The following is a 24,042-nucleotide window of genomic DNA, read 5'->3' on the forward strand; positions in this document are numbered from 1 at the left end:
CTTTTTTAAGCTTTTAAATTGAAAAATAAATAACAATTTGAATACTATACTACAAATCATTTGTTATTTAAGCATTTTATTAAACTAAACAGTTTCAGACAATTTCTTCAAAATAACAAAGGAATAACATTCAGCCAGCATCTCCACGCAGTTCAGGAACTTGATTTAAAGGGTAAATGCCAAGGAGAAGTGTTCAGAATCCTGTTATTTAAAATTCTGACAAATCACAGATTATTACATTGCACTGTGTGAAGAGATGAATGGCTCCTTTTGGGATTTCATTTCATTATACAGACTAATTTTCCTTCCTGCTTACTTTATAATAAAAAATCAGTATTTCAACTTTAGTTGTAAGCTGCTTATACACACCTATTAATGGAAGCAAATCCTTTTTTTTTTTTCAAAAATTGCTTGAAAGACAAAATTCTGTGAATGTGATGAAGTGTGCATTTAGAATTTAAATGACAGACTAGCATGCGGGTTTAGTATAATTTCAAAAGCCGATGCATTTAATGTTTTAGGGTTTTTAAAAAAGCAAACATTTTGTTAGAAATCAAAATTTTAAAAATGTAGGGTGCTGTTGGATGCAGTGGTGTACATCTGTAATCCCAACAATTTGGGAGGCTAAAATAAGAGGACTGCAAGTTTGGGAGCAGTCACCAGCAACCTAGTAAGACCCTCAGCAACTCAGTGAGACCCTCAAAATAAAAAATAGGAAGGGCTGGGGATGTAGCTCAGTGGTAAAGTACCCTTGGGTTCAACCTCTACTACCTAAATAAATAAATAATTAGAAATTAAAATGTAGGCTGTCCAAATCACAAAACGGCAATCCATGAGTGAATGCCCTTGTTGCTGGGATTATAAATTAGTATAATAGGTATGAATCTATGTTTAAAACAGTTTTAAAATGATAGTCACAAACCTCTAAAATAATTTAACACTTACATACCTATGTGTGTGTGTGTGTGTGTGTATGTGTATATGTGTTTCAACCACAGAATTTTTAAAATATTAGCTAATGAAAACAGCATGTTTCCTCCCCATCAACTGCCCAGATAAAGCCCTAGAATCATTCATAAAAGTCTTTCTGATCATTCTGGAGTGACTTTAGCAAAATGACTTAAACTTAGAAACAAAACATGGAAAAAAACTAGTGCTTTTTTCAATTTTTAAGGAATTCAAAGTGTTTTAAACACATCATAAAATGTGTTATCTAATACTCTTATGAAATACGTAGGGGCAGCCATTATTAGAGAGAAGACATGTTTTCAAGAAGAACATTGTACAGAGCAGCGGGAGCGAATCCAGAGATGATCTATAGGTTCTGCAGCATGCTGTGGCATTTAATGATAGAGGCCATACCCCACAGTGATAAATGTGAAACACAAAGGTGTTTTTCTTAAAGTAAGCACAACAAAAAGCTATAAAGCAAAACCAGCATCATTATAATTGAGCATCAGGTCGACAGTCACTGAGAAATGTTATTTGCAACACAGAATCAAATAACGATGAACATTTAACTATATAATATCCAAGTCTTCACCCCTTTTATTACACTGAGAGGAGATTCAGGTATTGATCTCATTTTATAGACTTGAGGTTTAAAGAAATTGGATAGCTTTAAAATTCTTGAAAAGATAATTATTGAGACTCATTTCTGTGGACATTAGCCAGTTGCTATACTGCTGAAAACTAGCTCATCTTGTGAGAGTGAAGAATGGTGGGAGGGAGAAGATAACAAAAAGGAGAAAGAAAGAAGAAAAAAGAAATCTAGTAGTTTCATGAATTTGAGGAAATAAAAAAGTCAAGTGTACTTTATGAAGTAAGAAGACTAATAAGAGGAATACGCTATTATTTGTACATTTTCTCAGTCAATACTTAAATATTCTAAACACACTCATAAACAGGCAATGTTTAAATACTCGTTATCTTAAATGAGTTTCTAACCAAAATGTAGAATGTGTAACATACAAGTAGAAACTTTAAAAATTTTCCCTGATATTTCATATTTGAATTTTTATAACTGAAGGCATCATATTTTGTGGTATAAAATTTCCTAAACTCTGGAAAATTGAAGTTGCTCAATTTAAGGTCCTTTATGAAAAAAAATCAGAAGTCTTACTGTTTTGGGGTTACAAAAAATGAAGGAAAAATATAGAAAACAAGACACTTAAATCACATTCAGTATAAACACATTAATGTTATAGAACATCATTCCAAACATTTTTTATGTGTATGTCCACAAATGTATGATTACATATTGATACAACTGCACTTGTCCTATTAATTCTTAGTCTATATATTTCTGTCAACAATGTTATGGGCATCTTAAATGAAAATAAATAGAAGCTGGGACTACAGGTGTGCATCACCACACCAGGCCAAGAAAGATTATTCTTTTTTTGGGGGGGCGGGGGCAGGGCAGAGTACTAGGGATTGAACTCTGAGCTACAACCTCAGCCATATTTTGTATTTTATTTAGAGACAGGGTTTCACTGAGTTGCTTAGTGCCTTGCTTTTGCTGAGGCTGGCTTTGAACTCGAAATCCTCTTGCCTCAGCCTCCTGAGCCACTGGGATTATAGGCGTGTGCCACCATGCAAAGATTTTTCTTATTAAAATATTATTTGCCCCTTACTTATATAGATCCTGAAGGGGAGTTAAAAGGGGAGTTAAGGGGAGTTAAAAGTTATAAAACCACTGCTAAGTCATAGCCTTGGTAATTACAGTTTCCCTGAGCTCCACCTTCCTCCTCATTAAAGGTAGACACTGCTCTCTGTTGTATCTTGCTTACTAGGTGGAATCCAGCAATCAAATGAGACTGTGAACTGTAGAGCTTATGCTGTGAAGAATCCACACAAAAGTTTACACAGGGAGACAGTTTATAGAAAGAAAAAAAAAAAAAAACCTTTGTCTACAAGAAAACTTATACTAGTGTGAATTTTGAAGAATTAAGGTAGCCATGTCTGATCTTTCTAATACAGTTTATCAAATGTTTCCTGAATTTTGATGTTATGCACCAGTCAAAACAAATATAGCCAGATGTTAAGGCTCAACATTCGGCATCTACCTGAATAATCTGGGCAGCAAGCTCTGGGGTCCCATGCTTCAGGTCATGCCCGTTGATGGCCAGCACACGATCGTTGCTGCTAAGCCTGCCATCCTGGGCAGCCAGACCCCCTTCCAACAAGTCAAGAATAAAAACACCTGGCTCATCTGTCCTTCGTACTAATTTAATGCCAAGCTGTTCTCCAGAGTCCCGTTTATGAAGAACCACATGGAAAACCTCTTCCCGTGGAGAGTTGCTGTCAGAATGGGTGTATGCTCGGTTGCCAAAGCGCCTCTCCCGCAGCACAGTAAGATGCAGAGTGTTACAGGGCTGGGAAAGGACAGCTCTGGCATAGTTATGGGACACATTGCTGATATCATAGTTGTTGACCTAGGGAAAAAAAAAAAAACAAAATTAGGATCAACACATAATAATCTTTCATTTTCTTAATTTGCAGAAATGTTTGTATGCCACTTTCAATAGAAATAAGATTGTGAAAATGCTATACAGCATTTTACATTATTTATAAAGAAAACCAATTTGAAGACATTTAAAAATACAGTTTCTAAAATCAACTTACTAGAACTGGATAGAGAATAGGAGTTAGGATCATAGGCTTTGATGATAGTCTTGAATTAGAGTCCTTGGTTCTGGCATACTAACTGATAAACCAGAGCTCCACTGGGTTACAAATTTGTTTTTCCAAATGAAGTACACTTAACCCAGAGAAAATAAACTGAATTCTATTTTAAGGAAAATGGCACATTCCAAGTGCACAACCTACGTTAGATGAGTGACTTTCTAAGAAAAGTAGGTAATTAAAATTTCACTCTTAATTCTTTATTATACAAGTATATATCTGACTCGCTAATCATAATTCAATACTAGATATCATTTATTAAATTTTACAACCTTGAAATAATTATAGTGACTGATCCTTGGACGTGTAAGATCACTTAGAAAATACATCCAGTTCAAATATTCATCTAGTAAATAATCATAATTTTTAGGGTTTTTTTTTTCTTAAACAATTAGAATTCTTTGAATTGGTCTGACTTAAAACAAACATTCTCTGAACATTTTCATTGGGGCAGGCTATGAGTTAGGTGTTTGTGATCACCTGAAATTCTTAAATCTTTTTCATATAAATTCATGTTAAGCCAGATCTCCCCTTTCCTATTTATGAGATTGATTTATCTTTTGGGGGTTTGCTGGTTTCTTTTTCCTGGGATGAACTTTACTAACTTGAACATTACTAACTAGAATCTTATTGCTTTTCACCTCTTTTTAAAAATTTCATCTTTTAAACTTCAGTCATCAAATTGATAGCTGTCACATATAAACTTCTCCCCAAGTCTGCAACATATAGGCACTTAGTAGTGGTGATCCAAGACTAATAGAAATGTTGACTAATATGGGTCAAGACCAGAACTTTAAGGTAGTTTCTGCAAAACTAGGCTGAAATGGACTCATCAGCTAAAAGCTACCTATTTCTAGGTTCACATCTCAAATTTGGTCATATCACAAAGGACTTTACAAAACATCTGGCTGAAATCCAACTATTTTTTCCAGCCACATGCAAACATGCTGTCTCATATTTTGTGAAATAGACTGAGAAATATCCTACAACTGGATGTCAGTTGAAATTCAGAGAACAGACAGACCAAATTAAATGCTCCTTCTAGATTTTGTAAAACATCATCAGCAAAGTAAACTACCACATTTCTGGGTTAAGAGTGTGTGTGTGTGTGCGTGTGTGTGTGCACGCGCGTGCGTGTTTTAAGCAAAGTGATTAATACACGACTAATTATTTTCCTTCAAAGCTGGAAACACCTAAATCATCAATGATTTTTGTCAAACTAAAATACTTATTCTTACTAATGTTCTAAAAGTTATATTATATTTAATAATGATATTGATAAAGCTTATAAAAGCTGTTCTTCAAAAACTATAAATTTGTGAATAGCAGCAAAAGATCTTGAGAGCATATGGTCCTCCTTTGCAAAGAGGCTTTTAATAAAGTAACATAAATGTATGTATATGTATCTTTCTCTCTTTGTCTATATCTATTTCAATATGGGGGAAACAAAGTCACCCACTGTTAGCTGCACATGGTTTGCTTAAATAAAACTATAGCTTAGCTCTCTGGTCTGCAAATAATCTTACTACTTCTTGGGCATTTTCAAATTGGTTTACCCATATCCAGCTTATATGAAGTAGAAAATAACATCAACAAAAAACCAAACAGGGGGAAAAAAACATTCAAAAAGGGTTTTTACTTATTTCTTTTTGCAGTACTAGGGGTTCAACCCAGGCCTTGTACTCTATCACTGAGCTATAGCCCCATCCCACAAGAGTTTCACTTCTCAATGACCACAAGAGTTTTACTTCTCCACTTCTGGACAAAGTGGGTAGCTTCACTTATGGGCTCCAAAGCACCACTGTGGGTGTGGGTGTGTGTAGGGTATTCTACTAATCAGATATGAAATAGTGAAGCCTACACCAGAGCAAATGGAAGTACGAGGTAGGTATCTGAAGATCATGGTGCTAGACTCAACAACAAATCTAAAGAAGGAAAAGTCCTTGCACTTGATTCTTAAGAGACAGATTTTCTTGTTCATGAGTATTTATTTCATCTTTCCAGAAATTTTTCCATTTTTTGAGCTTTAAATATCATCACACTGATTCAAATGTCCAGACCAGTCTTCATATAAATTCCAATTGTATAGAGAATTCTTACTATTCCTATCTCTGAAGTTTCAATATGCCCTCCAATAAATTATCTTGTCTATGCTAATTGTTTTTTTGGGAATACTTGTTTCTTCTTAAAAATAATCTTCTGGAACAATAGAAAGAGTTGTATCAGGGGTTATTAAAAATGCAATTAGAATTCTTAGAGTGTATATGGGAGTCAGTAAGAGATGACTAAAATTTCTGAACTCTGTCTTAAATTTCTGTGATATAAATTATAAGTAAGTTGGGCTGGGGTAGTATCGTTCAATGACAAAGCACTTTCTTAGCATGCATGGGCCCTGGGTTCAATTCCCTATACCACCAAAAAAAAAAAAAAAAAGTAACTAATGTTTTGTGGTTCTGACTACAGTCAGTAATCAATATACAGAAAGATAAAACAGACATAAAAGTAAGAGACGGATGGGAAAACTGGGTGTGGGAAATGCCAATGGATAAGAAAATCTTCTCAGCCTGGGTAAAGGTCACCCTGGACTAGTCAGTCATGAAGCCTAAGCCAGGAAGAACCTAGCATGCCCAGAGAGCCTGGTACTGTGTGTATATATATATATATATGTAAAAGTATATGGGGATATAGGAAAAATTAAAGATAAACTCTGATCTGCTTTGCACATGAAAATAGAAAAACTTTTCTATCAGTTTCCATAATATCATAATTTTCTAAGTTTTAAACTTACAAGAACAAAAAGGCCCAAGTTAACAGAAAAAAACTAAAACTGATACCTGAAGAATCTGGTCTCCAGCAAGGAGTCTCCCATCTCTGGCAATAATCCCATCCCGGTAGACTTCCTGGATGACAATGTTAATTAGTGGCGTTTCATTGCCACCCACAATGCTAATTCCTAACTGAATGTATGGATTGGACCGGTGAATTTCAATGGTGGTAACTTCTCCTTCTGGTAAACTAAGTGGCTGTTGTGCAGCTGCCAAGTTGAAAATGAGAGAAGAAAAAACAAAGAAAAAAATGTTTTATATTCTGATTCTTTTCAGGTCAATAAGGCTTCTCATGTTATTGTGTAGATGATTAATTAAGCAATGCCACTGGATAAGAAATGTAATGACAAACGAAATCTATGTTAACATTATCTAAAATTTCCTCTTTCCAAAGGTGATCAGCAAATAATCAACAAATAACTACTGCATATCAGATCACTAGGGCTGACAAGAATGATCTGATGAAGAAACATTAACATAAATCATCTTGCCATGACTAATAAGAGAAGAGAAAGTCTAGGCCATGAAGCAGTGTAAATAGTTCAAGGCAGTGAAAAAAGAAAACCCTAATTCTGTAGTAAATAAGCCCTCAGGTGTTAAGAAATTTGCCTTATCAAGCTCCTAAGAAAGAGGCAGATCTTGAGTCTTAGGAGATGAAAAGGGTCCACAGCTATAGCCAGAAAAATTTAAGTATGCAGTAAAATTTGTAGTTTGTAAGAGAAAATTATTTTTAGAAGTAAAATACGTAAGGCTAACTGCAGAGGACTGCCTAAGATCTAGAACTGCAGGCTTTCCGTTTATTTCCTGGTGGGGTGTACAGATAGAGTTGTGGTTAGCTCCAGAGGTGAATGATGATTAGAAGCATGTTCTTGAAGTCAGATATCAAATCCCCAGCTACCTAGTGGCTATATAAGCTTTCCCTTTTAATCTTAATCTTCTAATGATGTTTAAGCATTTAATTAATTAAATAGAAAGTAATCAATATAGTGCCTGACATAGAATAAGCAGTTGTTATCAGCTAACATTTTTGTTTTGTTCTTGATATTGTTGATTTCTTATGTCAAGAGACAAACAAGTTTCTGAACACATACACATGAATAATAAGAACTGTGTGAATGACCAGTGAATTTGTGGATTACTAGAGAAAAGGGATGGGGAAGGTTCACCTTCCTCCAGGGTAAGACTCATGTTTTATTTCTAAAATGCAAATTGCTAGAACTGTACACTGAAAAGGGTGCATGATGTGGTATGTGAATTAATCTCAAAGTGATATTTTTAAAGAGGACAAAGTATTGGAAGAGTAGTGGGAAAGAAGGCAAGAGAGAGAGAAGTACACGAAGAGATAAACTGCACGTACTGTCAGCTCCGGTGCTCTCTTCGAAGGCAGGGTTGTCCAAGCCAGGCTCTTCAGTCCAAGTGGGAAGAGATGCAGGTGTTGAATTCCGCTCAGGGGGCACTGTGCCTGTGCCTGTCCCCATCCCCAAACAGTCTGTTTCTAGAGATAAAGTACCTGAAGGATCTATTATAGTGGATCCATTTTCATTCTCAATCTCTGTCTGAGTTTTACTAGTTTTCCTTCTCTCTAAGGCAACTCTCCAATGAGAAGCTCCAGGACACCTAGAAAGAGTATTAGGTGGTTTCCAGATGATTTGAAAAGAAAACAAAAGGGGAGAGGGATGGGTGGATTACTAGTTTTTTCTTGAACAAAGGAACCGCAGAGGCTTCCTTTCAAAAAGATCCTAGAAATACCACACAAGTGGTACATAATTCTGATCCTGATCTCTTCTCAAAATAAGTTCTTACACTCCACATAGCAGGCAAATTACAAATAAATGGCATTGGCATTAACAGTGGTTTGATATCAATCTCAAAAAATACTTCAGTGGAAAACCATTTTCAGGTATACATTAGTCATCAGAAAACACTCAATAATGTCTGCGTTGCAGGACTGACCCCAAGAATCTGATCATATGATCCCTTTCACAGGCAAGTTGTCTCAAGCAGAGGAATGGATCATCAGTCTCTGCCTGGAGGGGTGTCCCAACTTAAGATGCTCAGTGTGCCTCGAGGCCACTCTACTCTCCACAGTTACATTACACACCCATTAATTAGTGGGTACTAATGCACCTGAAGCTTTACAACTCAAAGCAAGGCACAGCAAAGGCCCAAATAACTATGATAGACATGAAGGGAGATAAAGAGATATCTCCTAGTCAGTAAAACTAGGTTTGCAAAATTGGCATTACAGATAAGCTATGTGAGCTGAAGAATGTACTTCAATTATTTGGGAAACTTACATAATACCAAGAAATAAGAACTGTTAACGCACTTATTTTTACTTATTTACGCAAACAGAAAGGTCAGATGGACCCTTATTTAAACTCAAAACATTTAAATAAAGGCTTTATATAACCTATTAGAAATGATATTCCTTTAATTGGACACCTAGTTGGATGTCATGACCAACAATGCCCAGTATAAAGAGTGGAAGATGCAAATTAGTGAACGAGAGCCCCCTCTGGGAAAGGAGATGGTCCTAGACTGTATACTAAGGCTGCAGACCTTCATTTAATAATAATATTTTAAAAATTCCCATATTTCTAACAAAACACAGGATTAAATAAAACTAAAAGCTACTCCTTAACTATAAAAGTAATGTTTTCCCTTGAGGACTAAAGATTTATTTTAAATTTTGTATTTCAAGTTCTTGAAAAGGCCCGCTATGAACTTCCTTTTATTCACTTTTCTCTTGTTTCTTGTTTTCTCTATATCTTGTTAATAAGGAGGATAATTGATTTTCTTCTCTGCATTGTTCCTGCAAGGACCTGACAACCGCTTCTGAAATTAGATCATGGAAAACACTACTTTTGTCAGATAAGCAGATTTAATTCGAAATATATTTTTAAAATATTTTACCCTCCTCTCCCCAAAAAAACTTGAGGCAAAAACTGGACTATAAAAATATTGACTGAAAAAAATAGGTTAAGATTTAATTTCCAAAATATATCATAGACAAATATCCACATGGGCAAAAGCTAGTACTCAGAGGAAAAAAACAGACCAGAAACAGGAAATAAAAAATATAAACAGAATGTGAACATCTGGGAATTGGCTTAGCCAACAATCCTAAGTTATCCGCACACCAAATAATTATGGCATATCTAAAAACACACTAAAAACAAAATTTCAAAAAGGTAAACCCAAAATTGTTGGAGAGGTGAAGAAACAGGCATACTTACATTCCCAATGGGACAGCAAATTGCTAACAAGAACAGGAAATTACTGACAGGAACAGGAAAGATATTAAAAAGGATATCATTTAAAAACACGGAAAGATGACCTCACCCAGCATTAGAGGAAGAATGCCACAGACAGGACTTTTGGGAACACCCAGAGTCAGACAAGATGGGTCAGCTGAGCAGACGGAGACAGAACCACAGACAGAAGATGGGAAGAGGAAACTCCACACCTGACTAAGGGAGGCAGAGTACTGGCAAAGTGGCCAACAAGGCAATCGCCACAACAGGGGCAAATAAGGAGCTTTCAGTCTGATTTGGGAAAAACTCAGGTCGTATTTCAAAGGTGCTCTATTTTGAATCTGAAATATCATCCAAAAGCTCATGTAAAGCCTTGGTTCCCAGCAACGGCACTACAGGGAAGTGGCGAACCTTTGTGAGACAGGGCTTAGTGGGAGAAAAATAGGTCATTAGAAGGCATATCCTTGAAGGGGATATTGGGATCCTGTCCCCTTTCCTCTCTTTGCTTGTCCGCCACAATGACACGAACAGGCCTCCTCTTCCACACACTCCCCACTATGATGTACTATGCCACCACAGGCCCAAAGTGATAGGGCCAAAGTGACCACAGACTGAAACCTTTGAAACTACAAGTTAAAATAAACCTTTCTTCCTTTTAAGTTTATTATCTCAGGTATTTTGTCATAGCAACAGAAAGCTAACACAGGTCATGGTGACATGAGAAAAGAAACTCTTGGCAATGAGGACAAAAGCCCAGAGTATAATATAAACATTTTTGTTAATATAACAGGCATTCTAAGCAAACTAGACACTGAAAATTGAACAATTTAAAGGAAAAAGAGGGTTAGGATAGTCCATTCAAAACCTGAGCATATGGAAATGGCTGCTAACAGGCCTGGTGTTTCTTTTTGGTTGTATTGAAATGTTCTAAAAATTATATTGTGATGAATATACTAAAACTGTACACTTTATAAAGGTGAGTTTTATAATATGTGAAATATACCACAATAAACTTATTTTAAAAAACTGTTACGGAACAAATTGATCTGACAGAAAAGCTCATGACCAACAACTCAGAACTATCAAATTTGTAATCACTTGCAACTGAAAGACAAAGTAACAACTCCTATACACATTATTTGCCTCACAACCACTTTACTATCTCCATTTATAAATGGAACACTTGAGACTTAACTATGCCAACATCACATAGCTATTTTATTGCAGAGCCCCAATCCAAATATAATCATATTTCAAAGGTTTCTGCTCTTTCCTTCCTATCACATGCCCCCCAGTCTCAAATCAAATTTGTTCTACAAACTTTCCTAGAAATAATAATAGATGTAAGAGCTAGAAGGGCCATAGTAGTTGTTAAAAATTAATAAATAAAAAAGCAAACAAAACCAAAAACCTATGTAGTTTTGGAAACAGAGCCCTTAACACTAACACAAACGATGGGAATAGAGCAGGCAGCTTGGTTTATTCAAGCAGGTAACTGAATGTAGTAGAGTAGTATAGGGATATTAAAAACGAATATAGAAATGTGTACAATGTTTTATTAGAACAGGGTAGGCATGTGCTGAGAACACCAGTGCACATGGAGTCTGAGGCTATGTCCAGCACAAACTGCCAGAGGCTGAGGTCTGTACCTCCACAGGGCGGGGTCTCTAGATGAAAGTGTGTATTTTAATTTTCTTAAAATAAAATCAAAGGGCTCTTGCAGAAGCCAAGTGTCAAACTGAGGGATATTTTTTCTTCTCTTAATGAAGGTCATGTCTATTCCCACTTGATTTGTGCTACAACAACATATTCCCTGATAAAAACTGTATATGAGCAAATTCATATTAGGAAACATATGGTTTAAAAGAACACACTATATTATTATCAGTAGTATTAATAGTGGGATAACAGTAGTGGTAATATACCAGTAAAATAAAGCAACACATGCTAAGTGCCACACAATGTCTGGAAAGTAATGGAACTGAAAGAATGTGAACATCCTAGAACCAAGAAAAATGATAAAAAGTTATAAACTATGCAAAACTCCAAATCAACTGATATTGGTGAAAACAGTGCATCAGGATATCTAAAAAGCCTCTTTTCCACAAAAGCAATGTGAAGACTGGAAGAAATCATCAGAACCAATTATTTCTGAACTCTAGTCAAAGAATTGGAGTAATTCAGAAAGGATTTATTTAAGGAAAATGGCTGATTCTCAATCTGAACAGGGAGCTTTGTGGCAACCGGACAAGTCCTATTGCTATCCCCATCTCCTCAGCTGCATTACTGGAAAAGTAACAGTCTCTTCATACTGAAAATCAGGAGTCTCACAGTCATTAGAGGAGCCAACTGGAGTGCCTCCAAAGCCCCATGCTCAGAAAACTGTCATTAAATGACCTGTTGGTTCCCTGGAGGCCTCCACTCAGAAGGCTGTCTCTATCTGACTTAGAGATTGCTCAGTACAAATAGTCTTTTTGCTGGGGGCATTTGTTGGAGGGAAGGGGTGAATCACATACAGTTGCTTAAGATTGTGACTGCCTGTGGGAGGAAAGCAAAAGTTGAAAAGAAAAACTTAAAAAGAAAAACTAGGGAATGAAATGTCTTCAGGGGTTCAAGGGCTGTGTATACACACAGGAAAGATAAAAGAAGACCTGAGCTCACTTTGGGTTGATGATGAAGCTCTGTGAAAGCAGAGTATGAAAACTCAGGCAGAGCTGTCAACTGCTCAGAGTGGTGAAGGCACAGCATTCCCCATCACGTACAGAGACCTCGGGAAGATGTTGAGATTTATTGCATCCAGGCATTTATGAAAGTCTGTCCAATCATTAGCTGACCAGTGAATAAGATTAAAAAGGATTACTTCATAGAAGTCACGGAACAAATAACAATAACAAAAGCAATAATAAATCCTGAAAAGGGGAGAGAATCTAATTTCCAGAGTTGCCACATTATATAATTTAAATTGCCCAGAAGTTCAAAATATAATTAAGAGAAATGCAAAGAAACAAGTAAGTATGGTCCACACACAGGAAAAGAGCAACAATAGAAACCGTCCCTAAGGAAGCCCAAACATTATATTTATAAACGATGACTTAAATCAGCTATTTTGAAAATATTCAAGAACTAAAGAAAACCATATATAAAAAACTAAAAGAAAATATGAGAATTATGTCTCACCAAAAAGAAAGTGTCAATTAAAATGAAAGCATAATAAAAAACTAAATTGAAATTCTAGTGATAAAAAGTACAATAAACAAGAAATTCACTAGAGAACAGACATGAAAAGAAAGAGCAGATTTGAAGATAGGTTAACTAAGATTATCAATCTGAGACACAGAAAGAAAAATGAGGGAGAAAACAAAAAAAGAACAACACAGAAAGAAAAATGGTGGTGGTGGGGGGAAGGAGTAGGGCCCTGTGGGGTACTATGAGAAGCAGAAAAAAGAAGGAGGAGCAGAAAGAGTATTTGAAGAAATAATCAAAACCAAAGTTGATTAAAAAAAAAAACAACACATTCATTTCTACATCTAAGAGGATCAACAAAGTCCAAGTAAGAAAACTAGCAGTGAGTTCCATACATAGACACATCATAATCAAACAGATAAAAAACAAAGAAAAGGAATCCTCAGAGCAGGAAGAGAAACAACTTATCACATGGAAAAGATCCTCATAAGATCCTGATGATTTCTTTTCAGAAAACATAGAGGCTAAAAGGCCAGCCATGGATAACAGTCAAAGTTTTAAAATTTAAAAATTTAAAAAAAAATTAAAATGGAAAGCACAAGAGAATATCTATATCCAGTAGAATTATCCTTCAAAACAAAAACCAGCTTAAGACATTACCACATAAACTAAAAACAAAGAGCTTGTTGCTAGCAGACCTGCCCTCTAAGAAATACTAAAAGGAGTCCTTCAGGCTTACCTGAAAGGACACCAGACAGTAACTCAAATACACATGAAGAAATAAAGAGTTCCAGGAAAGGTGGATAAATATAAAAAGATAGCATATCTTCCTTTTTTTTGTTGTTGTTTATAATATTTTTTTCCTATCTGCTCTAAAGACAACTATACAAAACAACAATTAGAATTCTTTGTTGGTGGGTACATAATACACAAAGATGAAGTTTTCATAATAGTAACAGCAGGAAAGAGGAGGAGAAAACAAAAGTACATACTGTTATGCATCATTACTAATGGGGAAATGTTCTGAGAAATGCACCATTAAGTACTGCAGAGTGCACTCAACAACTCTATGTGGTCCAGGTCAATTACTTAAGGTAGCCTTTTGATGTGCTTGAGACTTGGCAAACAAGATATATGAGGCTGCTGGTGGCATAACACAGAATACTGTTTAACAATAAAATATGTTTTAATAAGTAGAAGGTATGATAAAAAGTAAAGACGCAAAGCAGTAACAGTCATTATTAAATATTATGTTCTCTACATAACTGTACCTGTTATACTTTTATAAGATTGGAAGCACAGTAGGTCTGTTTACATGAGCATCACCATAAACACATGGTGATACGTTACATCAGTGTTACATTAGCTATGACATTACTAGACAATAGGAATTTTTCAGTTCCATTATAATCTTATGAGAACACTGCCATATGCACAGTCTGTTATTAACTGAAACGCTGTGAAGCAGTGTGTGATTACGCAAAGTTTCTGTATACCCAGTGCTGATAGATAATTTTATCAATATGAATGGGTCATGAAGTAAGTGCCCAAACTGAACATTGTTTCTGGGTGTGTCTGTGAGGGTGGGTCTCAATGAGGGTAGTGCTCAGTGAACTCAGTAAAGTATAAGGGAAAGACCTCTCTACAATATGGTTGGGTATCATTCAATCCATTGAGGATCTGTACAGAGAAAAAGGAGAGGAAAGACAACATAGTCCCTTTTCCCCTCTCTCACTGCTTGATTTGGGACATCTCATCTTCTCTTACGCCTAAAACTGGGATTTACACCATGGCTCCTTTAGCTCTCAAACCTTTAGACTGAATTACATCACTGATTATCCCAAGTCTCCAGCTAGTAGACAGCATCTTGTGGGACTTTTCAGTCTCTCTATAATCACGGGAGCCAACTCTTCATTAAGAAATCTCCTGGGGCTGGGATTGTGGCTGAGTGGTAGAGCGCTCACCTATCACATGTGAGGCCTTGGGTTCAATCCTCAGCACCACATATAAATAAATAAAATAAAAGTATTGTGGCCAACTTCAACTAAAAAAAAAAATTGTCTGGAAAAAAAAAAGAAATCTCCTATTGGTTCTGTTTCTGTGAATAAAGCTGTTATAATCAAACACATTAATTGTAATCCCAGGATAACCACTGAGAAAATAATTTTAGTTAAAATAACCAGGGGCTGGGTGCAGTGATGCATGCCTATAATCCCAGTGACTCATGTCTGTAATCCCAGTAACTTGGGAGGCTGAGACAGGAGGATTGCAAATTCAAGGCCAGCCTCAGCAACTTAGGTTCTAAGCAACTCAGACCCTGTCTCAAAATAAAAAATAAGAGGTTTAGGATATGGCTCAGTGGTTAAGCACCTCTGGGTTCAATTCCCAGTACAAAAACAAACAAGCAAAGAAAGAAAGAAATACAAGAGAATTAAAATGATGTACTAGAAAAAATCTAACACAGAAACAGAACAGAGGAATAAAGAAACAGGGAAAGACAATAACAAATAGCAAAATGGCAGACATAAATGCTACTTTATGAGTAATTAAATTGATGATTTGATTAGAGTAAATACTCCATTCAAAAGCCAGGCATTGGCAGAATGAGATAAAGAAACAAAACAAACACAATCTCACTATGTACTACCCACAAGAGACACACTTCAGATTCAAAAGCATAAATGGGCCAAAAGTAAGAGATGGAAAGAAAAACAAACAAACAAACATAAACAATAGCCAAAAGAGGATAGGAAGGCATACTAGTTTCAGCAAAATAGATTTTAGAAGAAAAAATAATTTTTAATGACAAAGGACATTTTATAATGATGAAAGAAAAGCCTGATCTATCAAGAAGATATAACAATTATAAATATAAACACACCAAACAACAGAGCCCAGAAACACAACAAATATTTAAGGAAGAAAGAATTCAACATAATGAAGGCTTCAATAATGGGTAGAACGATTAAATATAAGAACAAAAGAATAAACAGATTTTAATAAGATTATAAAACAACTAGACCTATCAGACATCTACAGAACACTCCATCTATCAATAGCAGAACACATATTCTTTTCAAGAACACATGGAATCATTTAATTTACCAGGATAGACCATGAGGTAGGCCATTAAAAAAGTCTCAATAAAATTTAAAGGATTGAATAATACACATTATGTTCTCCCACAATAATTAACTAAAAGTAGATCAAAGACCTAAATGTAAAAGCTTATAAAACTTTTGGGTGTAAATCCTTGTAACCTTGGATTAGCCAATGCTTTCTTTTTTTTTAATATTTAATTTTTAGTTGTACACACACCTTTATTTTGTTTATTTATTTTTATGTGGTGATGAGGATCGAACCCAGGGCTTCACACGTGCTAGACGAGCACTCTACCACTGAGCCACCACCCCAGCCCAACCAATGGTTTCTTACATATGACCACAAAAGCACAAGCAAACAAAAAATAAACTGGGCTTCATAAAAATCAACTTATTTGTCCTTCAAAGGACATGGGAAAGCAAAAAGATACCCGATAGTCAGCTGGTACGTCAGAGAGAAAACCTTTAATAAGTTTTTTCTATGCTGAGACCTTCTCTAATTCACCAAATGGGCTTTTCCTTCTTAAAAATTATAAAAAAGAAAAATAGGATGCAAATGCACAATTTAACAACAACAAAAAAACTAACATTTAGAATACTACATCTTTAAATGTTAAATTATTGAGGGTGGGTTAGGAATAGGCTAAAAGAGGTAAGAATGCTTTATTATTGATGTTGCTTGGCAGAATATAACAAAGTAATGATTAAAATGCTACATATTTAGTATAATAAATAGAATATTTCTTAAAGACTTTGTTTTTTCATTCAAAGCCAGACACTGCCTACATTTTTTAAAATTCTTCATTGTTTTACTAATATGTAATCCATTAAGAGTACTTTTACTTAGAAACATTCATTTTTCCTAAATATTTTACTTTTAACTGTAGGAGGAAAATGTCAGCTCTTCTCAAACTGAAACATATTTCTTCTGATCAGTAGTCAGACGCGTTATCCATTGCGCCACTGGCCCGTGCTTGAAACATATTTCTTAAGAGAATGTCTTCAAATAGGGAAGGCAATCTAATACTTTAAATCACCAAATTTATATAAACTATTGCTAATGCTCTATTTCTACCAATAACTAAGAGGTTTTCAAACCCTAAATATTCAAGGACAAAAGGTACATGATAGACATGACTTTTATGAGACTTATTGTTGCTGATGTTCAAATTCTGTGAATTTTAGTGAAACTTACTGACAAAAATTACCTATTTCTCACAAGTAAGATTGTGGACAAAGACACCACAGTCATAACAATCATATTCTATGCCTCAGCACATCATTCTTTTACTAATTTGTTTTGATCTGAGATATAGCTGCAATCATTTTTTACCTTTTCTCATCATAAGATGATGTCAATGTCTTTTCCGATGGGTCTACATGGTTCTATCACTGTTTTCCACAAAGAGACAAGAGATGCCAGGTGACTTGAGGCTGTATCATACCAGGCCTTGAAATGTCTGCCTTGTTTACAAGAACTCTGAACAACTACATAAAAACTTTAAATACTCCAAGGCCACCATGCAGAAAGGCCACCTGTAGGCGCTCCAGCAGGGCCCAAGCTTCTATTAATCCCCACCGTGGAGACAGACATGCGAATAAAGAAGCCATCTTGGAAGGAGACTCTCCATTTCTGACTGTTGTAGTCCCTGGCTTTATGCTTTTCCCAGATGTGGCCTAGATATGCAGCACTGACAGTCCATCTCTGCTGTGTCGTGTCTGAATTCCTAACTCATAGAATCTGTGCAAAGAATCAAATGCTTGTTGTTGTATGTCCCTCTATTTGGCCTGATTAGTTTCCCAATATTGGATAACCAGAGCACAGGCTAACAACCGAATTGAATAAATATTAGAAGAGTGTCAACTTTTGAGCAAATGAATCCAAAGCCTAGTAAAGACACAATCACAATCCTAAAGGAATCTGCAACCCAGAAGATTCCAACTTGCTATCAGCTTGCCAGGATTATGTAGTCTGCAGAACAGTGTGTAGCACACAGTACACAATATCTGTTGAATGAATGAATGAAAAACTATATTATGTACAGTTGAGTTTTAGAAGATAAAACACTTCTACTTGAATTTTAACATTTTAAATTGAGACCAGAGAAAGGCAAGATCGTCATCATTTGTGTTCATATGGAATACAAAAATCTTATTAACTTTTATAATTTAACATTTTATATTCGTATTAGTAATCACTCTGTACGTACTGTTTATAGTAGGCAAATAACCACTTTTCCCAACAATCCACCTTTACATTGTATCTTTCACATTTAGGTTTAAGATACCTTGGAAATGAATAATATTAAATATTAATAAGCACACCTGGAAAATGAACGTCCAAAAAGATGTAATTGTTTATCAACTTATAAATAAAAAGGATAGTTTGCAATTCCTAATTTTTAAAACCAGCATATAAATGTTTTAATAGAAAATACTCTATATTAAATTCTTATATGCATGCTAGTTCAATGAATATTCCTAAAAATCTAAGAAATTTTTAACTCACTTCTCTGAATTAAGACTTTGTTTGGTTCCTCTAAATCCCATAATTAATATTGATAAAAGGTCACAAAAGGCTAGGTATGGTGGCATACACCTGCAATCCCAGCAGCTTGGGAGGCTGAGCAGGAGGATTGAGAGTTCAAAGTCAGCCTCAGCAACTTAGCAAGTCCCTAAGCAATTCAATGAGAACCTGTCTCTAAATAAAATATAAAAAGAGAGCTGGGGATGTTGGCTAGTGGTTAAGTGCCACTGGATTCAATCCCTAGCACTAGCACACCTGCTCCCCCCCCCCAAAAAAAAAGGCACAAAAGAATCTTATACCCTAAGAATAGATCTATGAAGAGAAATAAAAAGCTCAAAGTATTCTACAGCCATAACGAGGCCTGACCCAGATTAGCATATTCCAAAGCCTGGTGCCAAATTCTAGGAAGTCTTATGTTCAGATTCAATGCCTACTGGTGACAAAAGACACACAGGAAAATTAAGACTGAACTACATGCATTTTCAAGTCTATCCACCCTATTTTCTCTTTTTTTCAGGATCGATGACCAAACTCAGGTTCTTGCACATGCTAGGAAAGCACACTGCCACTGAGTTAAATCCCCAATCCTTAGCCTATTCTTTTTAGGCCTCCATTTTCAGGCAACATAGTTTAGATATAGGCAGTTTCTCTGTAAACCTAAGCATTTCTAACGTTTTTTTAAATTGGAATTATGTTTTATTTACATTAATCCTTCTTATTTATTTATTTATTTATGCACTATAATTTCTAACATTTTAATAGCATCTCATTATTTTTCATTCTTTCCTCATATGTCTTAATTATTTCTAATGAGTACTATAATACCACTTAGGAACAGAATGAACTTGTATATTCATGGATATGTATAATAGTAGGGCACATGATCTGTCTGTGATAGGGTTAGCATGGCATATTAGAAGGTAAACAAAAATACTAAAGTTGAAGTCTAACTCCATCATAAACTAGCTATAAATTTTTATGACAGTTTCCTCATTTGTAATATGAGGGGGTAAGATTAGATAATCTCCTTCAATTCTATGATTTTATATTGGTTTAATGACAAGTCATTGCCTGCCAGACTCATATCTAAATGCAATATGATGTATTTGCATTGTTTTTTTCACAGCAATCAAGATACCCACAGATTCAAACTGTGCAAATGGCTTACCTTGAAGTTAAGAAATCAATACATTTATTTCTGTTATTTTATGTGGTCCTATAAACCTTTTTATAAAACCTAGTGACTTCTCTTTCTTTCATATTTTAATCCTTCCTATAGCTTAAATAATTTTAAAGATCATCTTTTATTGAAATCAAATTATAAGATTCACTAATTACGAGGATGTGGGGGGAAAAGGCATACTCACACATTGCTGGTGGGACTGCAAACTGGTGCAACCACTAAGGAAAGCAGTATGGAGATTCCTTAGAAAATCTGGAATAGAGCCACCATTTGACCCAGCTATCCCACTCCCCAGTCTGTACCCAAAGGATTTAAAATCAGCATATTACAGCCCACATCAATGTTTATAGCAGCTCAATTCACAATAGTTAAACTGTGGAACCAACCTAGATGCCCTTCAATATGAATGGATAAAGAAACTGTGATACATATACACAATAAAATATTATTCAGCATTAAAAGAGAATAAAATGTGGCCTTTGCAGGTAAATGCATGGAGTTGGAGAATATCATGCAAAGCAAAGTAAGCCAATCCCAAAAAACCAAAGGCCGGATGTTCTCTCTGATAAGTGAACGCTAATCCATAATGGGGGGCAGGGGCATGGGGGCAGAAAAAATGGTGGAATGAGATAGACATCATTACCCTAGGTACACGTATGACTGCACATATGGTGCAATGCTACATCATGTACAGCCAAAGAAGTGAAAGGTTGTGCTGCATTTGTATAAAATGAATCAAAACGCATCCTGCTGTTACATACACCTAATTAGAATTTTAAAAAATTAAAAAACTATTGAATATCTTGAAAAACCATGAGTTAAAAAAAAGATTCACCAATCAGCTAACTAAATTACTTAACCACTCAAGAAGCTTTTTAATCAGAAAAAAAAAAAATCCTGTTTTCCAACTCCTAGTTCTTGTTCAGTTTAGCCTCTGAATAGACTCTACAAGATCTTAGCAAATAAAATCATGCACCTTATTTCCATACTTATTTTTCCAACAAAATTACCATTTTTATTAGTTGTATAATATCCTACTGGATTGATACACTACTGTAATTTTAATGCTTCTCTACTTGTAAGTAATTATTTTGACTACAATTTAACAAACTATACACAAGATTGCAGTAAATACCCTTCTATATAAATTTTCCTTCCTTTGGATTATTTTCTTAGGATAATAAACTAGATAAAAGCATATTTACATTTATAGCTATCACCCATTTGAATTTGTTTTGTATTATAGTAATAAAAATATTAGTAAGTATAAAACTAGCTTCTCACTATAGTTTCTATATTCATGTTTTTGATAAATCATCAAGTTAAATATTATCCCATGCAACTTACTGTATTAAGATTTGTCTATTTATTTACTGGTGCTTGGTCTGTTTTTAACCAATTTTTTGTTTATTTGCTTCAACAATCTTTTTATAAAACCTAATTGTTTGTCTTTCTTTCCTATTTCTGGCTTACCTGTTTTTAAGATGTGCCTCCAGATCACAGCGTTGCATTACATCTTGGCACACTGAAGAAAATGGACATAAAACTAATAATTTGTCTAGAAGTTTATGAACTAGAATGCTAGATTTCTTACACAATTTGAAATGAAGTCTTTTGCGGTCCAATGGACAGAAATCTTTCTCTTGTAAAAAGTTTCTGAGGCACTTGTAGCAGAATGTATGTCCACAGGGCGTGTCTAGTGGCTGCAACAGAGGCTGAAGGCAAATATGGCAGACGAGGTCATCATCCACTTCATCCTGGTAATTATATAAGTGGTTTTCTCTTGTCCAGTGCTGTTGGCCACACTCAAAACACAGGGGGTTTAGGGAAGAACAGGAAGTCTGTTCCACTGACACCATCTCATCACTTGTTGTTCCCATTTTGAATCAAATGATACAGTTTCTGTACCCTCATATATTAGACTTCCTCTGGAGGTTTGGTATTCCTTGAATAGACAGGGATGTATCTGATTATAGCCAAAATCTGTTTTTCTAGATAAACAATACAAAAAAAAAAGTAATCAGTATCAATCAAGATAGGTTTAAAACAGTGAATATAGCATTACTAACATTTTTAGTACAAAATTAAAGTTTAGATCAGGTAACAAATTAGCCATAAAGATAAAGATAATTATTTCATAATTTATAAAATAAATTAATTTCCTCATAGGCAAAAATTACTTACACACTATTAAGATGTTGATGAAAAAAGAACTTGTGATTAAAAGCAAAGATACCATGTTATATGGTATGACATAAGAAATAATCAATTTGTTTTACTGACTGAAATCCCCAAATATTTCACTGTCCAATGGTAGTTTTAAAGTCAATTAATCTTCATAATATTCTAACAGTGCATTCTGTGGTATATTATGTAATACATTTATATTTGCCATCCCAGCCATGGCTTCTTACTTCTGATTTGGTACTACACAAAAGATAGTGTGTTTGAAATGTAGTCTTAAGGATAATTCAGTTTGTTAATAAAGTGACCTTTTGCTCTGCACTGTGGGAAAAAACTTCAAAGCATGATTTCAATATTCTCCCTCATATAAAACTGATTATAGAAAGACACATCTGCATAGCATATAAACATCTGTACAAACTGTTAGGTAAAATACTATTTTATTCCATTAAATGGAAAAAAAATCTGCTGTAATTCAATTAAATAAGACATGGTAAATTTCAATTCTACTTCACATTATTCCATACTTTCATCAGGTCTTGCTTACTTGGAGTGTGTATATTCTCGCCAGCACAAGACTCTCAGAACATTCTCCTTCAGTTTAGTACATGCCTAGTAGGGAACATTCCCCTCATATAAAGGCTTCCATACTTCTTACTGCCGAAGCACCAAGGGTTAAAAAATTAGATTCGATCCCTGATACAAAAAAAAAAAACATACATATATATGTGTGTGTATATATATGTATATATGTATATACATATATATGTGTGTGTACATATATACATTTCCAATCCAAAGGCAGTAGCTCTTCATATCCTTTCTGTAAGTATTTACAGAGTCTCCAGTATATGCTTAACACTGAAGCCCGGCAGAGGAAGAGGACAGTTAAGAAAACCAGCTATTAAAATTCTGTGTAATAAGTACTCTAAAGAAAGTGATACACAGGGTCTTGTATGAATGTGGGAAAGATGAGGAGAACTGGCATTTAATTCCATTTGGCTTTGTGGCTGGAAATACTTTTAAAAGAGGAAGAAACAAAGACTGCTGAGTTGTGACAGGAAGCATTAACCAGAGAGGAAAACTGGACAAGGGCATCTGGGGCAAGACAATAGCATCAGCTAGTAGCATCAGTTACTTTTTCACAAGTCACAGGGGTTAGAAGGTGCACAAAACACTCAGGAAACCTGAAGCAGGTAAAACATCTCAGACAAAGAACATACAATGGGAAAGGGGAACTCGAAAACTTAGTATCCCTGCCCAAGGACAGGAAGAGTAAGATAACCTATTGATTCTACTAGTGTTTGTATTTCAATAATTAAATTTTCCTCCAATCACATACAGATATTTACTATTTTATTTATTTAGAGTGCTTATTTTAAAACATTACATTTTAACAGATGTAACAAGAATGGTCATGAGTTTTAAGGGGATTGGGAAAAATTCTGGTAGAACAGTTTGACCTGATCTTAGATAAATCATGATTTTTAAAGCTATCCTAGTAAAATAGCCTGTGGTCTAAATACTAACATTGAGAGAGCCAAGCCTTCTTTTATTTGGTAACCTATATGGGATTTGTTCTTTGCCCTTTTGAACATTATGACTTTTTAAAATGTTAGTGTAAGCCAGGTGTAGTGGTGTACACCTGTAATCCCATTGACTTAGGAGGCTGAGGCAGGAAGATGTCAAGTTTGAGGATAGACTGAAACTCAGAGATAAAGTACCCCTGTTCAATCCCCAGTACCCCAAAGTGCAAGATATGAATGAGATTAAGGAGAGAAACATCATGTATCTCAGGAGATGGACTGCTTCAAACTAAGTATTCTAATACCGAATTTCTACAGACTCTTGTTTCCCTCACAATTAGCAAGAAAGTTCACATATCCTTCGCTTTGTTTTGAGTGTTTAATTTTTCTTTTCCTCAAGAAAATGCACTGCAGTTCTAGCCTCCCACATAATGACTAAGAAAGCATTTATCTTAAGACTATTTTAGCTATTTCTAAATCTCTAACTTTAGTTCTTTATTTTTATTTTATCACAAAATCTTTTCATGAGGAAAATTAACATGTTCTTATTTAAAATACCAAATAATTGC

General features: G+C 35.0%; 1 protein-coding gene across 4 annotated transcripts in view; it reads right to left on the reverse strand.

Annotated features, from left to right (window-relative positions):
- The window catches only part of LNX2 (ligand of numb-protein X 2), a 73,076-nt gene that overhangs the window by 13,796 nt on the left and 35,238 nt on the right, over positions 1–24,042 (reverse strand). For 2 of the 4 annotated variants that reach the window (XM_081298134.1, XM_081298132.1), the window contains 5 exons: positions 22,495–22,643; positions 21,237–21,754; positions 7,870–8,129; positions 6,522–6,721; positions 3,069–3,437 (listed from right to left, as the gene is read on the reverse strand). In XM_081298134.1, coding sequence (XP_081154260.1) covers positions 3,069–3,437; positions 6,522–6,721; positions 7,870–8,129; positions 21,237–21,643 — 1,236 coding nt within the window. In that variant the 5' untranslated portion in view covers positions 21,644–21,754; positions 22,495–22,643. The remainder of the gene's footprint in view (positions 1–3,068; positions 3,438–6,521; positions 6,722–7,869; positions 8,130–21,236; positions 21,755–22,494; positions 22,644–24,042) is intronic. The other 2 variants (XM_081298131.1, XM_081298133.1) reach the window with 1 other exon arrangement.

The sequence above is a fragment of the Spermophilus citellus genome (assembly GCF_964194105.1).
Source record: "Spermophilus citellus genome assembly, chromosome: 1".
NCBI classification, from domain to species: domain Eukaryota; kingdom Metazoa; phylum Chordata; class Mammalia; order Rodentia; family Sciuridae; genus Spermophilus; species Spermophilus citellus.